At 37.1% G+C, this 14,674-nt stretch overlaps 3 protein-coding genes across 4 annotated transcripts; 2 read left to right on the top strand and 1 right to left on the bottom strand.

Annotated features, from left to right (window-relative positions):
* The first annotated feature begins 146 nt into the window (after positions 1–146).
* LOC123010412 (phosphatidylinositol-3-phosphatase SAC1) lies at positions 147–2,211 on the top strand. The gene is made up of 2 exons (XM_044407287.1): positions 147–311; positions 358–2,211. Exons 1-2 carry the CDS (start codon positions 277–279, stop codon positions 2,060–2,062), a joined length of 1,740 nt encoding a protein of 579 aa, XP_044263222.1. The 5' UTR covers positions 147–276; the 3' UTR covers positions 2,063–2,211.
* On the bottom strand, positions 2,107–7,300 carry LOC123010411 (integrator complex subunit 8). Its single transcript, XM_044407286.1, has 10 exons — positions 6,341–7,300; positions 6,108–6,296; positions 5,845–6,061; positions 5,362–5,797; positions 5,096–5,317; positions 4,403–5,045; positions 4,111–4,356; positions 3,812–4,064; positions 2,708–2,826; positions 2,107–2,655 (listed from the first exon to the last, which is right to left on the bottom strand). Exons 1-10 carry the CDS (start codon positions 6,456–6,458, stop codon positions 2,204–2,206), a joined length of 2,895 nt encoding a protein of 964 aa, XP_044263221.1. The 5' UTR covers positions 6,459–7,300; the 3' UTR covers positions 2,107–2,203.
* LOC123010414 (terminal nucleotidyltransferase 4B-like) lies at positions 6,585–14,623 on the top strand. 2 transcript variants are annotated; one of them, XM_044407289.1, is made up of 6 exons: positions 6,585–7,385; positions 7,679–7,872; positions 9,973–10,562; positions 12,889–13,146; positions 13,228–13,375; positions 13,424–14,623. In XM_044407289.1, exons 1-6 carry the CDS (start codon positions 7,057–7,059, stop codon positions 13,426–13,428), a joined length of 1,524 nt encoding a protein of 507 aa, XP_044263224.1. In that variant the 5' UTR covers positions 6,585–7,056; the 3' UTR covers positions 13,429–14,623. The 2 variants fall into 2 exon arrangements, with proteins under 2 accessions (XP_044263224.1, XP_044263223.1); XM_044407288.1 differs by having other exon boundaries at positions 6,586–7,385; positions 13,228–14,623.
* The last annotated feature ends 51 nt before the right edge of the window (positions 14,624–14,674 follow it).

The raw sequence follows: 14,674 nt of genomic DNA on the forward strand, positions 1-14,674 counted from the left end.
TTAAAACTACAGATTATTAAATTTTGTGAAACTTAAATGTGTTTATGCAACGTAAGAGAGCTAAATAAATGTTTGGCTTGTTTTTGAATAAATGGCCATTTGGCTCAAAGAAAATTGACATTTTTAGTGACTTTCACGGTTGCGTTGGTATTAATCAAAATTTTAACGAGACATGTCAAATGTCAATTGATTAACCTTGAAATTATCGCTACAAATTTCTGTCCTCCTCCTCAATAATGTAGTAATTTAGCCGCAAAATCAGCATAAACCGCAACCATGTCGTCTTCTGATGTCTACAACGACCTAACTTTGTGAGTACAACCCTTAAATTAGCCGCCCTTAACCGCCCCCTTCCAGACACATCACCCCCGAGAAGTTTTACATTGAGCCGAAATCCGAGGAATCGTTGCTTATAATCGACCGTCCATCCGAAACCATCTCACTACAACGAAATGTCGGCCAAATCCCAGTCACCAGCAGTCGCAAAGACTTCTGCGGTTTGCTGGGCTCCATCACTTTGCTCGCGGGTCGCTACTTGGTCATAGTGACTCAACGGGAGTTTGTCGGTTATATAGCATCTCACGCGATATGGAGGCTCGCCAAAGCCGAACTGTTGCCCTACGCACGCAGCACTCTGCACCTGACTCAGGAGCAAATCAGCGACAATAACACCTACCTGAACATGGTGGAGCAGGTGCTCTCCACGCCGTACCACTACTTCAGCTACAGCTACGACTTGACGCATTCCATGCAGCGCTTGCACGACTTCGGTCCCGATTCCTGGAAGCTGTCTTTGCTGGAAAGAGCCGACGCGAGATTCGTCTGGAACAGCCATCTTCTCTCCCAGTTTAAGCGTCCCGAGTTCCGGAAGTTCGGTCTTCCCCTATTGCACGGTTTCGTTTCTATTAATCAATGCGTTATCAACGGGCAGAGTTTCACGTGGTCGATCATCTCCAGGAGGAGTATCACCCGTGCCGGGACTAGACTATACCGCCGAGGCATTGACAAAGACGGCAACGTCGCAAATTTCGTCGAAACGGAGCAAATCGTTGAGTATCAAGGCGATCGTGCGAGTTTTGTCCAAATCCGAGGCTCAATTCCGCTATTTTGGACCCAAAACCCGGATTTGCGCTACAAACCGCCCCCGACATTGCTCGAAATCGATCCTCAGGAGCACCACGCAGCTTGCCAGAAGCACCTCGAGACGGTGGCGGTCCTCTACGGGAAGCAAGTCTTGTTGAACCTTGTCGATCAAAAGGGGGCTGAAGGCAAGCTAGAGAAGGCTTTCAAGGATGCTATCGCCACGCTAGCGTACCCCTCGGTGTGCTACGAACCCTTTGACTTCCACGGGGAGTGTCGCAAAATGCGGTGGGACCGGCTTTCGATCCTCATTGATCGAGTGGCGCTGGATCAGGACGAAATGGGGTTCTTTTTGATGCTCCGGGATGGGTCGTTGTCGGGGCTCCAAGAGGGGGTCTTCCGCACCAACTGCGTGGACTGTCTCGACCGGACCAACGTGGTTCAAAGCATGTTGGCTCGACGGAATCTTGAAATCGTTTTGCAAAAATTAAATATCTTGCAACGGGGACAGAAACTGGACCCGTATGGGTCGTTCGAGGTCGTTTTTAAGAATGTGTGGGCTGATAACGCCGATGTTATCAGTACGCAGTACTCGGGGACGGGGGCGTTGAAGACGGATTACACGCGGACCGGGAAACGCACCAAATTGGGGCTCATTAGAGACGGGATTAATTCGTTGACTAGGTACTACAAGAATAATCTTCTGGACGGGTTCCGACAAGATGCCATTGATTTATTCCATGGGAACTGCGAGGTTTTGTCGCCCCTTAGCGTAGACCGCGGCTGGAGATACATAACATTCCCGTCTGTTTTTCTAGTAGCTGTGGCAATGTTTGTGGCATCGGCTGTCTGTCCGACGGAGTATTCGACCGAGTCGCTCCTCTATCTACTATTTTGGGGCTCAATGATGGCCGCGACGGCCTACACGATATTCAGACACGGGACAGAATTCGTCGATAAGCCCCGACTGCTGCAAACCTAGTCTAGTCGCCTCTAATAGTGTTGTTGCTTTTATACCGGTGTATGTATATTTTGTTTAAATTTTATTTCTATCGTTTAAGCCACACAGTGATTTTTTTTTCAGATATTTTTACAACTTGTAGCTATTACATTAATAGAACTGTTAAAACACGTATTGTTTGCATAACGCCCTTAGAAACGTACTTTTCCGTAAATTACTAGCCTCCCTTTGTATCTCCTCGTTATTGTTCGAATTCACCTCCAAGGAACCAATCACCTGAGTCGCACATTTGCGTCTCTGGTACTCCCCCCGTTTATTGTGGGTGTGTATCAGGTACTCCAGAATATTGGTGTCCCAGATGCAGTGATAATACGCATCAACGGCATCGTTGCAGTACTTTTGATCCCCCAAAATTCGAAATGCTAAGACATAGTCGGGCTCTTCCAGGAACTGGCACAAAACGGCCGCCTGGGTGTTGCAACCCAAAGCTATGCAACATTTAATCATTCGCCGGAAGACATGGTCGTCGTGTCGGACCGGAATGTTGAAATAGTCGTTGTAGATCAGCAAAGATTTGAGGTAATATTTCAAAGAAACGTTATAATGGCCGTTTGCTACAAATTCATTTAATTTAATGATTAATTTGATGAAAATTATGCAAATTACCGAAATTTATATCCCCCATTAGTCGCAACCAAGGAATGTTCGTTGGGTAATACTGGAGGGCTTGAGTCACCATTTGGGAGAGTACATCGTGGGCCACTTTCATGTTGTATGAATTGGCACTGAAAAAAATTAAAAGATAATTCCACTTAAATTTTTATTAGTTTATTTTTTTAAGGCAAATAATTAAAAAAAAATCGATGGGTCCCATACTTTTTGTTCACTTTGTATAGCAAAATACGGGGTGACTTTTAAAAAACAGCAGGCGCTGTGAAATTTTTATTTATGGCCCGATTCCAAAAGTTAAAGAAATAAATTAAATGGCTTTTAATACAGGATGTATCAGAACTTGAAAAAAAATTTAAAAACTGTGTCAAAAAATCTAATGATACTGATGATCTTGTATATGGTTTTTTATAATTATTTAGTAAAGTTACAAAAATTTTGCCAATAAAAGCCACAAATGACATTAAATGGAGTTACAATTTAGGCTAGAGCTTCCTTGTTTTCTCTTCTAATAGCCTATACTTAGAAAATTTGGAAATTATTTTTCCAACGGAAATAAATAGTCAAGGTGCAAAATTTAAACTCTCATAACTTCGAAATTTTTTTAGATAAGATTTTTTTAACATTTTTTCCATGTTCCTGATATCTGACTTTACACAGGATTTTTTTTGAAAGCCGACAATTTTAGAATTTTTGTAAATGTCACAGCATATTTTGGGCTATATTCAACTTTCCAATTTTAAACCCATATTTTTCCCTTCATAATTTGGAAAAAAATTTCTCGGTACAGACATGTGCATTATGTTCTACTTTTACTAAAAATTATTGTTTCAAAAAATTATCAAAGTTGAAAAAAAAAATCTTGTTGTATGGTGTCAAATAAAACAATATCATTATTGTAATGTCAAGAAGCAGTAAATGAAAGTAAATATTGCCAATATTTTTTTTAAATTTTTAATAAAAAATGACAACAATTACTTATAACAAATCAGAAAAAACATCTAATTTACTGTAATTACTTTTGTTAACTTTTAATAAGATTATTGAAAATCGGAAAGAATTAGATTTAAAAGTGAAAAATTACGAAAACCTGCTACTCACTTGCTAATTACAGCCGGCCAAAGCATCACATAGTCAACCTGCACCTCCAAACTGGTCTCATCCTTTAAAATATTATGCAGTCTGGCCAACATTGAAATAACCACAGCCAAAACAGTCGAATCTCTCAGTTTGCCAAAAATCGCCATTATGCTATTTCGCAAGTTCGTGATTTGTGCTTGCGCGTCGTGAAACACCGAATTTCCGGAATTCCCCCGTTTCGATTGTTGCGGAGCATGGCCAAAAATTGGCAACACTGCAACCAATCAGTGAGAAAAGAACCAAAAGTGTGATCAACGGACCAATTTCCCACAAATTCTTGGACAATTTTTTATTGCCTTTTTGCTTAATCAATTCCTGACAGGCCAAAGCTATCGCTGAGGTGATCTCAAACGACGGCCACCTTTTATCGAAATTAATCAAAAACTCCCATCGACCGAGATTCAGCAAGCAAAGGACGCAGTGTTCTGTTATTTCGGTTCGAGGCAAAACTGACTCGTTGTTGGTTTGGAGACAAGCCTCGCAAGCGTCAGCGAGCGCCACCTTGTCTGAAATCAGAGTTTTAAAACTGCCCAACTTCGAAAACCCAACTACCAATCGTGCTTTTTGGCCATTCCTCCAACAGTTGGGTTATTTGCACCAGTAGTATCTCCCAGCTTATCAATCGCGATAATTTACCGATGTTGCCATTCCCTGAACCGAGTTCCTTGTCCAAAATCAGTAGTAATTCAAACGACGAGATCCACACTTTGTTCAACATTTGTTCCCTGACTTTGGCCATCATGACAAAACTGAAATCTTGCAAGAAACCTCGCGGCAGCGACTTAATCACCGACTGGATCGGAATGGGTAAATCCCACAACGGGTTGATATTCCAAACGCTAGTGGCGAGTTGGTTCGCACTGATTTTTTTCAACAACTCCCGAATTTCCTTATGGTCATAAGTCGCGATCAAATCTTGCTCTAATTGTTTTATTTCCAGTTTGGGTTTGCGCTTCTTGAAGCAATCGTACAAAATCCAGCTTGTTTTGTGCAAAGATTCGGGTATTTCGTCGTTACTTTCTCTATTTTTAATAAAACTGAGTTCACTTTTATCAAACAACTTCGAAAGTGTTTCATTTGCTTGAACACACGACAAGAGATCGGGAATTTCGTTTTTTAGGACCAAGTCTAGGAGGAATTTTTTAATCAAATTTCGATCAGCGTCGTTGAGTGATTTACACGTTACCTCCGCGGCCTTGAATTAGAAATTAGAGAAGGAAAAAACGTTGTTTTTTTAATAAATACCCAAACTAAAATTTCAGCACTTTTGAGTGAGCAATGATAGGTGGGTTTTCGGTCCAAAACACACCTAACCACGTTTAAAGCCCGAATTTTATTCAACAAATCGCGGGCTACAGTAAAGGTACCACTGGACAAAGCCCCTTGAATGTCCAACTCGAGAGTGATCCGATGGGCGAGTGGAATTTCGCGAAAAATATTGTCCTGTTGTAGAATCGAGGTGATCCCCTAAAACACACTTAATGTTTGCCAACCTGACAATAAATACTAACCATGAACTGATTAACCACGGACGTATTCAACTGTTCCAATAAACTACCCTTTGAACCATCACCGCTACATGCCCTCACATACACCTCCAACACTTTTATGTTAAATTTAACAAAACCGTTGTTTTCTTTCATAGCCTTGTAACTACTCAAACATTTAGTGAAATGGTCCCTAGCCAAGTTGTAGTCCTCTTTGTAGAAGAAAAAAGTACCCAAGTCGTAATTCAACTGTGCGCAAAACTCCTCTTTCGAAATACTCTGAGCTGAAGACCAATCAAATTCAAGACCGTTGGTCTCACTTGGCAGCTTGAAACAATCAAAAGTCAGCATACTGGGGACCTCGTCCCAATTAAGGGCACTTTTTAGGAACTCAACAGTCTTTCTAACATTCTCATGCGAGCAAATGATGTTTTCTTCAGCCGGTGATATTTCCGTGTTGCTAAATTAATCATAATTATTGTTTGTTAAGTGAAGTTAGGTTCATACCCTAGTCGCATTTGCCAATTTGAGGTAATTCTATGCATGGTGACGTTGAGCAACCATCTATGGTACACCACAAGCGCGAATAGGTACGGCGATGGGACAGATTCGTCCGGTTTGAGGTCAATATTAGGTATTTCGGCCGTGGTTTTATCGTTTGTGAAGTACAACAAGACTTGCAATAAGTGGACTTGAGTCTTGAAAGGCAACGTCCTGATTTGTCCTACAAGTCCACAATGGGTTAAAAGTTAAACAAAGAGTACACACACCCAAATCCCATTTAATGAAAGCAGCCACTTTCAAAGAGAGGATTTTCAAAGCGATGTTTTTCGCCGGTTGTTTCACATTTTCGTGCATGGATTCAATAAGCATTTCGCCGTTTTCGGTCTCCAGACGATTTCGTAGCGTGTCAGCGATGGCATCGGAAAATTTCGCAATTAATTCGGTGGGGCTGGGGTCTAGAATGGGGCTTAATGGGGGAAATTGACAAGTTGGGGCTCACCTGGGGCCGGCTTTTGCAAGTGGCTCAGGAGCAAGTCGTGGTGAAGTAAGAACTCAAACCAGAGGACAGTGTCGGGGGCTATCGGGACTGTCCCCGGACGCAATAAATCCACATCCATTTAGATTCTCAGTTGGCTGTTTTAGGTTATGTTTACGTCAAGTGCCAACCTGAGGGAAGTGAAGTTACTAATTTTTTTTTAAAATAATTTTTAGTTTTTCGGCTTGTTTTTCAGGTTTGATTTTTGTTGTCGGCTGACTGAAAATGGTAAAATCGTGGATTTGTGACAGTTGTCACCAAACAGGTTTTGCTTCGGTAGGACTCAACGTTAGGTATTGGTTTTTAATTTTTTTTTATTTTGAGTTGGTTGCAAATTAGGTGGGTGTCGTGGGTGGTTTAAAAATGTGCAATGATTCATAGCATCGAAAGTGTTCGTGTTGGACAAGTGACGGCGTAAAAAGTGACGTTTCGGCTTGACTTCGGGGTAACTTGTGTGGCTTTTTGTGAGTTTTGGCCGCTTTTTGTGTCCGTTTTTGAAATTGGCGCCACGTCAGTCGGGTGTCCGGCGCGCTATCTGCCGAGCATGCGAGACACCTGTCAGTTTTTGGTCGTGTGATATGCACAAGGTGTGACTTCAGCGTGTGTTTTAATTAAAATTGATGTAATAAATAAAAATAGCCGTATGGTGAAGAAATCATAAACTCTCTGTGATTGTTTGAATGGATCCTTCGATATCTTGGTTGCAACCGGAGCAAGAGGGTCCTGCCAAACATTTGTGGCTTCGAATTTGGCAAACACAACAGGAGTTGGACAGCATGAACTTAAAGGACGTCGACAGCGACACGGAGTTCTTCCCCAACGGCCTCTCCAACCACATCATGAACGGCAAGACGGACAAAAGCGGCTCCACTTTCATCCAGAGGCGACGTAAAGGCGACAATCGCGCCAGCACCAAGCTGATGAACCGCCATCCGCAGAAGGTGGTGGGCGAGTTCGGGGGCTGTCCGTGGCGCAGGGACCCGCACGTCTACGCCAGAGGCATCCTGGGGTGAGCCCTTGCGAATTCTAGACTTTCCCCCGAATCGGGCCGAAAATGCCGCCAGAGGGCACCACCATTTTTGACATTTAAATCGAAATTTTGTTTTTGTCATTACGCGTCTTATCACAGCCGGCATTTTTATCTATTTCCTACAATTTGACCTACAAAACGGACGAGGCTTCTATTAATAACCCGCCCGTTATCCTCACTGTTTGACTATTCATATTATGCGTAACTTCTCACCTAATTAATGGATTCACTCGTTCGTGCAAATTCTATGCAATTTCTCTCGTTTCTTGCAGTTTGAATCAGGAAATCGAGCACTTTTACCAGTACATGAGTCCCACAAGGACCGAACACCTCGTCAGGGATGATGTCGTCTGTAGGATCAAACAAATTATTCTCTCCAAATGGCCGGAAGCGCAAGTTGAGGTTTTCGGATCGTACAGGACCGGACTTTACCTTCCAACCAGTGATATAGACCTGGTCGTCATAGGTAATTAAGCATCGAATTTACTCAATCCAGGACCGGCTTTTAGTGATTATCATCGTCAGATGACTAAAATTGGCAAAACATTTACGTCAAAAAGGCATTGTTAAGGTCACGTGGTAACTGTCAATAGATTTATACAGCGTGTATTAAGCAAAATTTTATCAAAATAATAGTTATATGAGAAATTGGGAAAATAGCTCAAGGAAGTTTTTAATTGGGAGTGAGAAATTTAAAAACTGGGTTTTATACTGGGTGATCCAGATGACGTTTTAAGTTGGCAATTCTGAATTTTATTTTCAAGTGGTACAACTGGAATAACTTGGGACTTACTTCCTATTATTGATACACATTAATAATATTATTTGACATTTCAAATGTCTGTCAAACAAAACCATATCCGGTTGCAGTGCCACAATCAGTGACATCCAGCTAGTAACTCATTTTTGATCATCCAGTACTAAAGCCGCGGTTAATTCATTTACAGATTTGTTAACAAAAAATTACCACCTAGAATTTGAACTTTTAGAAAAATTACGTTTTTCGTATTGTTTGTAACTAGAATTTTCAGAAGTAATTTTGAATGCCTAGGGTTGGTTACCCCTTATTGTTGACGGTTGACGTTTTCTGTCAACCTGCTGTCAACTATGAATTAAATTATCCATACAAGCTGACAGGTGACTTAACCTAAATTTTGACATTAGTTACGTTTGTCACCAGAAACCAATTTAACCAAATTTATGGCAACCTATTCACGAATATCCCTAAATCGTAGGGAGTAATTTCTTGTTGATACGACAATAATTTATTGGAAAGTTGGCTGCACTTAGCCCGCCACCTCTAATGTGTGAGTTGTGTCTATATTGGTAGCAGAAATAACTAAATTGTGTCAACAATTGTGAAAGATTTATGTGATGTGTTTTAACCCGACTTTTTCAGAATTCTCATTTTTGATAGATAGGTCCCTAAAAAACAATTGGATGTTTAAAGTCGGATTTACACAACTCAATTTTTACACAAATTTACACAGGGAAGTGGCCACTATGAATTGAGCGCGACTTTATTATTATTAAATCAAAAACCTCTAAAAAATATTTCTGAAATGCTTTCTAGAATTATTTTTAAAGGGATTTTAAATAGAGCATATGAAAGTTTTTTTAACTGGTGAACAAAATTGCAAAATTTAGTTTTATATCGGGTGATCAAAAATGACGTTTTAAGTTGGCAAAAGTGAATTTTATTTTTAAGTGGTACAAGACAAACTTCCAGTTATTGACAGACATTAATAACATTCTTCGACAATTTTTACGTCAAATATCTGCCAAGTAAAACTATATTCGGTTGCAGTGTCGCAAACAGCCAAATAACAAAATGCCCAATACCCAATATTTTTATTAAACAAATCAAAATCACAAAAAAAAAAATTTTAATCTCTTCTCTTTTTCGAATGGGTTATAAATAGGGCGTATGAAAGGACAAAAAATTCAGAAATATTATAACAAAAATTATTTTTAGTACGTTATTGTAACATAAAAAAGCAAGAAATTACTTAGTGACAACTTGATAAAAAAATAACATATTTTATTTATCTGAGAAATTCTAAATAAATACATTTGAAGGAAAGATATTTGGAAAGATTTATTTTTTGACTACGTTTTTTTTAAATATTTTGAGCACACAATTACTTAACTTCTACTTATTTTGGTATACTACAATAATATGTGCGGAAGTGTATTAAATTAGAAATTTTAGGTACAAATTTATGATTTAATTCCAGTTACATAAAAAATACATTGTTATCGCGTGATTATCATATTTTAATCTTATTAAACCTCAATAAAAGTAAAAATGATAATAATTTAAGCAAAAATAACTGAAGGTTTTATGCCATGCTTTCAAATAAATTTCCGATCAAAGTGACCTGTGATTTTAAATTTAAGCTGGCAACACTGAAGTACTGATGATATTATTATACGTTTAGTGTCAGATGACGGACTGTAATAAAATTGTGACGTTTAAATTTGATAGTCAGTGTTGCCAACTTAATTTGAATGACCTCAGTTTGCGTCGTGAGGTTGTTTAAATATCCATTTTTGTTTCTCTCAGGCAAATGGTCGAATCTTCCACTTCGTACGCTGGAACAGGAATTCCTGGACAACGACGTAGCGCAAGAAAACAGCATAAAAGTTCTCGACAAAGCGTCAGTGCCGATCGTGAAATTAACCGACAAACAGACCGAAATAAAAGTGGACATTTCATTCAATATGTCGAACGGTGTCAAATCGGCCGAACTGATAAAAACATATATTCAACAATTTCCAGTGTTGCCGAAATTAGTTTACGTTTTAAAACAGTTCCTTTTAGAAAGAGACTTAAACGAAGTGTTCACTGGTGGTATATCTAGTTACAGTTTGATATTGATGTGCATAAGTTTCCTTCAGTTACATCCACGACCGGAAATGATTGTCGACAAGGCCCCTAATTTAGGCGTATTTCTTATAGAATTTTTCGAATTATACGGTAGAAAATTCAATTATATGCATACCGGAATTCGGATACGAGACGGCGGACGGTATATTAGCAAAGAAGAAATGCAAAAAGATATGGTGGATGGACACAGGCCTAGTCTTTTGTGCATCGAAGATCCACTCTTGCCATCCAACGACATCGGCAGAAGCAGTTACGGCGTCCTACAGGTGAATTTTACATTTTTCTTGATTTAGATTAAGATATTAAAAAAAAAAAACACGACAAACACGCAAAGAATTTCGATTTTCTGAGAAAATTTGTTAAAAAATTGTCTAAATACAGGTGAGGAAGATGATGTTGGTGTTGAAACAGTGGCAGGGTTTTTGCTTTTTATCCACTAGTGAATAAAGCAACGAACATCCGTGAGGTTAAAATTTGTTTCTAAATAATAATTTCAATGGTAAGTTTTGGGGAAAAGTGTTCTTCTATTTTGCGTCTTTAATAACGCTATTAACGAACTCAATAGAGTGCGTAAACTTTTGGTGTATTTTATGTTTCTAAAGTTGGTGACAATGCCGTTAAAAGTAAATTCTTTTCTAAATTTTTACCAATTCTTTTAATTTTCAGTGGCGTACATGAAAAAATCTTGAGAATTCATTTCCAGAGTTTGACAAATTAAATTTTTGCAATTTTCCACTGCTATGTGTGACGCAAAATTTCCTAATTATTATTTTTTTTGTAGTGTTGTTGTTACAGAAGGTCATTCAAACGAATCAAACAACTCGCTGCTACGCTCGTTTCGGAATTACAAATTCTTCTGTAACTTGTGTTTTAATATACTATTTAAATTAAAGACAAAGTACAGGTTTGATTATTACTTTTCAAAATAAAATTTTTTTGACTATACAGGCTGATTCTTAAATAGACCGACAAAATTTTATCACAGCTTCCCAACGATAAATGGAGGTAAACTGTACGATTTTTAGGTTTATATCTTTTAGGGGCAAAATCCCCTTGATCCGTGCCACTTACGGCGTTTATGAATTGTTGCAATAATCAAGTACATTTTTATCAAATTAATACCATGGTTTCTACTACCTGTGCTAATACTATTTACGAACACGTCAGTGGCGTACGCTTTATCTCAAAAATAACTTTAATATAATTTATTTGGAGAACGGTTAAACAAAGAATTTTTTAAATATTTTTTTCAGCATGTTCTCATTTGATACTACCAAGGATAAAATTTTGTCGGTCTATTTAAGAATCACCCTGTATAAAATCATGACTGAAATCTTAAAAAATAGCACACTTTTTTGAGGAACTTACGCAGTATTAAATTTAGCAAATTGTTTGTAAATATAAACATGAAATTAGAAGAATAACAAAAAACTGAACGTTCTTTCGTGAGGGAATTCTTAGCAAAATAGATTTTCTTTTAAAAAGTTCCTTTTTTTTGTTTAAAAAAAGCACAAAATAGAAAAAATCGTATAAAAACCTTTTTACACGTCATTCAAGCAAACATTTGTTTTTCAACTCGCCGCTACTCCACTAGTCTCGGAATTTTAAACTCTTGTTTGAATTCAACTCGTGTTTTAATATACTTTATTCTCAATCATTGATATTTTTTATTTATTTTTTGGAATGTGTTGGTTTTAGTTATTTAAGAAATATTATTTTTCTAGTCATATAAAGAAATTTGTACTTTTCTCATACGTTTTCAGTGAAAAAAATTGTTCAATCTTCAAAGGAAAAAATTATTTAAATTAAAAATTAAAAAATTAAATTTATTTAAGATTAGTATTAAACACGTGAGAAATTATAAACTACTCCACTCGCCTTCAGCTCGTATTCTAAATTTCATCTTCGTGTAAATGACCAACTTTCTCACTCGTTGAATAATATACTATTAAACCAACTATCGCAAGGATAATAAAAATTAGAAAACTGAACTTGTAAAATTAATGTTGATTAATTAGGAAAAATTTAAAATAACTTGTAGATAACAAAAAATTGTAGAATGAATAAATATTTTAATGTGACTCCCACTCATATTTAAAAAATTGATATGATAAATCGTATTTAAAATTCGAACCAAAAATAATGCTCATCATAATTTTTTTAATAGTTTATTAAGAATTGAGAATTTTATTATAATTAAGAACGATTTGTTTTAAAGCTTAAATCAATTAGAAAGTGGTGTTGTGGCCCACGTGGTGTATTTAAGATTGTGCGAATGAGTGGACCTTGATTTTATTACATAATAGCGCTTTTTGGCATCAAAACATGATAAAAGGCGACTTTGTGTTGTAGCACGAGATTATATCTCGTGTAAATATTTATTTGATTAATAAAATTTATTTCAATTTGAATTTTTAACGCGGAAATGGTAAATAGTGAGTAAAATTTGGTCATATGAAACAGTGATAATCTTGTTATCTAATCGTTTGAAAGTACAAAAACACTTCAGTAAACACGTGTTATAAAAAATTTGATTAGACAATGGAAACGGGGGAAACACACAATTATGGAATTTTTTGTTGTTTCTTTCAGGTGAAAAGGGCCTTCGAGTACGCCTACACAGTGTTAACGAACGCCGTTCTTCCTCCAATCTCGTCGCACAGCGTGGAGCACTCGATATTAGGTAGAATAATAAGAGTAACCGACAAAGTGATCCAATACCGGCGATGGATCGAAAAAACCTTTGGTCATAAGTACAACTCCCCCACGATTCCCCGGCCGAGGCCCCCTCGTTCGTTGTCCAGCAGCGGTTCCACGTCCAGCGTCGAGGAAAGCGGGGGCAGTTCAGAAGTGAGTGGTTGGGTTATTTTTCTTATTTTGTTAATTCGTTGATTGAGAATTTTGTGTTAATTTTTGTTGTTGTTGTTATAGGGATCCGATCCTCCTTCTCGCGACATATCACCGAACAACATGCATGTCCAACGCCACATCCAGCCAAAGAACCACAATCAGTGGAGAAATAATCGGAAATATAAGAATAGCCCTCACAATAATTATAACCAGTCGACCACAACAAAGCGTAAAAAACAAACCAAACAATATTGACTTTTTAATTTTTATTTATTAGGTTAAAAAAGCAGCAGGTACGCATGTGTTTATATGCCTGGTATTCTGCAGTTGCAATTGCTGATATGACAAGATAAACTAAAAAAAATACATAATAGCCACCAAAACAAAAGCCAAAAAAAGATAAAAGTAAGCGATAAGGAAAATGTAACAAAAACCGGTTCTTTTTGCTTTTAAATCATAGTATTGTGTAGGATTGTAGTCTTGAAATTTCTGTGTTAGTAGGAAGCCATCTTATATTGCTAACGTTCCATAATTGTTGCAGTCTGGAGAGATTACATTAAAAATTCTATGTGTGTTTGCCAGTGTTATGTTTTATTTGCATTTACAGTTACAACTGGGAGTATTTATGGCATATGATGGATTTATCTATACGCAACAATTTTATTTCCGCGTTTTTTTATTTTTACCGTCTGTTTTTTATGCAATACGTTGTGGTGCAATATTTTTTTATCTGATAATTTTTATTACATATCGAGGATATATCAAATCAAGATTTTACTTCCATGGAAATTTTTAGAGGAAATAGCCGAGATTATTGTTAATTTCATTCTCATTTCGATGTGTGTGATTATAATTGTAAAGGAAATTGAATTGTAAAATATTGTGATATAATAGATTAAGTGACGTGGACATGAATCAGGACAGTGCAACCTGTGACGTATTTTATTTTAAATTGCGTTTATTTGGGGGCTGAAACTCGTCAATTTCATCGTTTGCGTTCGATTCAATCTGGTGATCATGTGAATGAAAATTCTTTTTTGTTCCATTTGTAAATAATATTATTTTGTGTTTAATGCAAAAAATGCGATGTCTGGCCGTTTTAGGTCTAGTTTGTATGTTTTTTCAAACGAATTATGTTTTGTTGGGTTCTCTTTCAAAATGCTACAATTTGGAGATTAAAAATTTGTTAAATTTTGACATTTTTATGTGAAGTTGTTGATAGCTAGGTTTAAGTATTTATATTAGCGTATAGTTTTAAGAGAAAGTTATCGATTTATGTAAAACTTATTAAAAATGTTTTCGATTTTTAATAGGAATAGACTTAAGTCAGTTAAGTACAAAAATAAAATGTAAAAAAAAGATGTTCATTACAAAAACCTAAAAAAAACTTTTGTTACATTGTACGCGCCAAGATTTTTGTAAGCATATATATTTATTGAAAATAACGGTTGAAATATATTTTATATCTTGTGCGCAACGTTTTGTTTCATTTTTCAAAAAAAAATTGCTTGTGGGTTGGTACCACTGT

This window comes from Tribolium madens, unplaced genomic scaffold (genome assembly GCF_015345945.1).
Source record: "Tribolium madens isolate multiple individuals breed KSU strain unplaced genomic scaffold, Tmad_KSU_1.1 Scaffold_91;HRSCAF=231;Tcas5.2_LG7, whole genome shotgun sequence".
Taxonomy (NCBI): domain Eukaryota; kingdom Metazoa; phylum Arthropoda; class Insecta; order Coleoptera; family Tenebrionidae; genus Tribolium; species Tribolium madens.

Excerpts from the sequence above, each read along its gene's own strand:
- LOC123010412 (XM_044407287.1), top strand. The coding sequence starts at position 277 with ATGTCGTCTTCTGATGTCTACAACGACCTAACTTT. Across the intron at positions 312-357 it reads GTCTACAACGACCTAACTTT|ACACATCACCCCCGAGAAGT; the intron begins GTGAGTACAACC and ends GCCCCCTTCCAG.
- LOC123010411 (XM_044407286.1), bottom strand. The coding sequence starts at position 6,458 with ATGGATGTGGATTTATTGCGTCCGGGGACAGTCCCGATAGCCCCCGAC. Across the intron at positions 5,318-5,361 it reads CCGTGGTTAATCAGTTCATG|GGGATCACCTCGATTCTACA; the intron begins GTTAGTATTTAT and ends AGTGTGTTTTAG. Across the intron at positions 4,357-4,402 it reads ATGGCCAAAAAGCACGATTG|ACAAGGTGGCGCTCGCTGAC; the intron begins GTAGTTGGGTTT and ends CTCTGATTTCAG.
- LOC123010414 (XM_044407288.1), top strand. The coding sequence starts at position 7,057 with ATGGATCCTTCGATATCTTGGTTGCAACCGGAGCAAGAGGGTCCTGCC. Across the intron at positions 7,873-9,972 it reads TATAGACCTGGTCGTCATAG|GCAAATGGTCGAATCTTCCA; the intron begins GTAATTAAGCAT and ends TGTTTCTCTCAG. Across the intron at positions 10,563-12,888 it reads GCAGTTACGGCGTCCTACAG|GTGAAAAGGGCCTTCGAGTA; the intron begins GTGAATTTTACA and ends TGTTTCTTTCAG.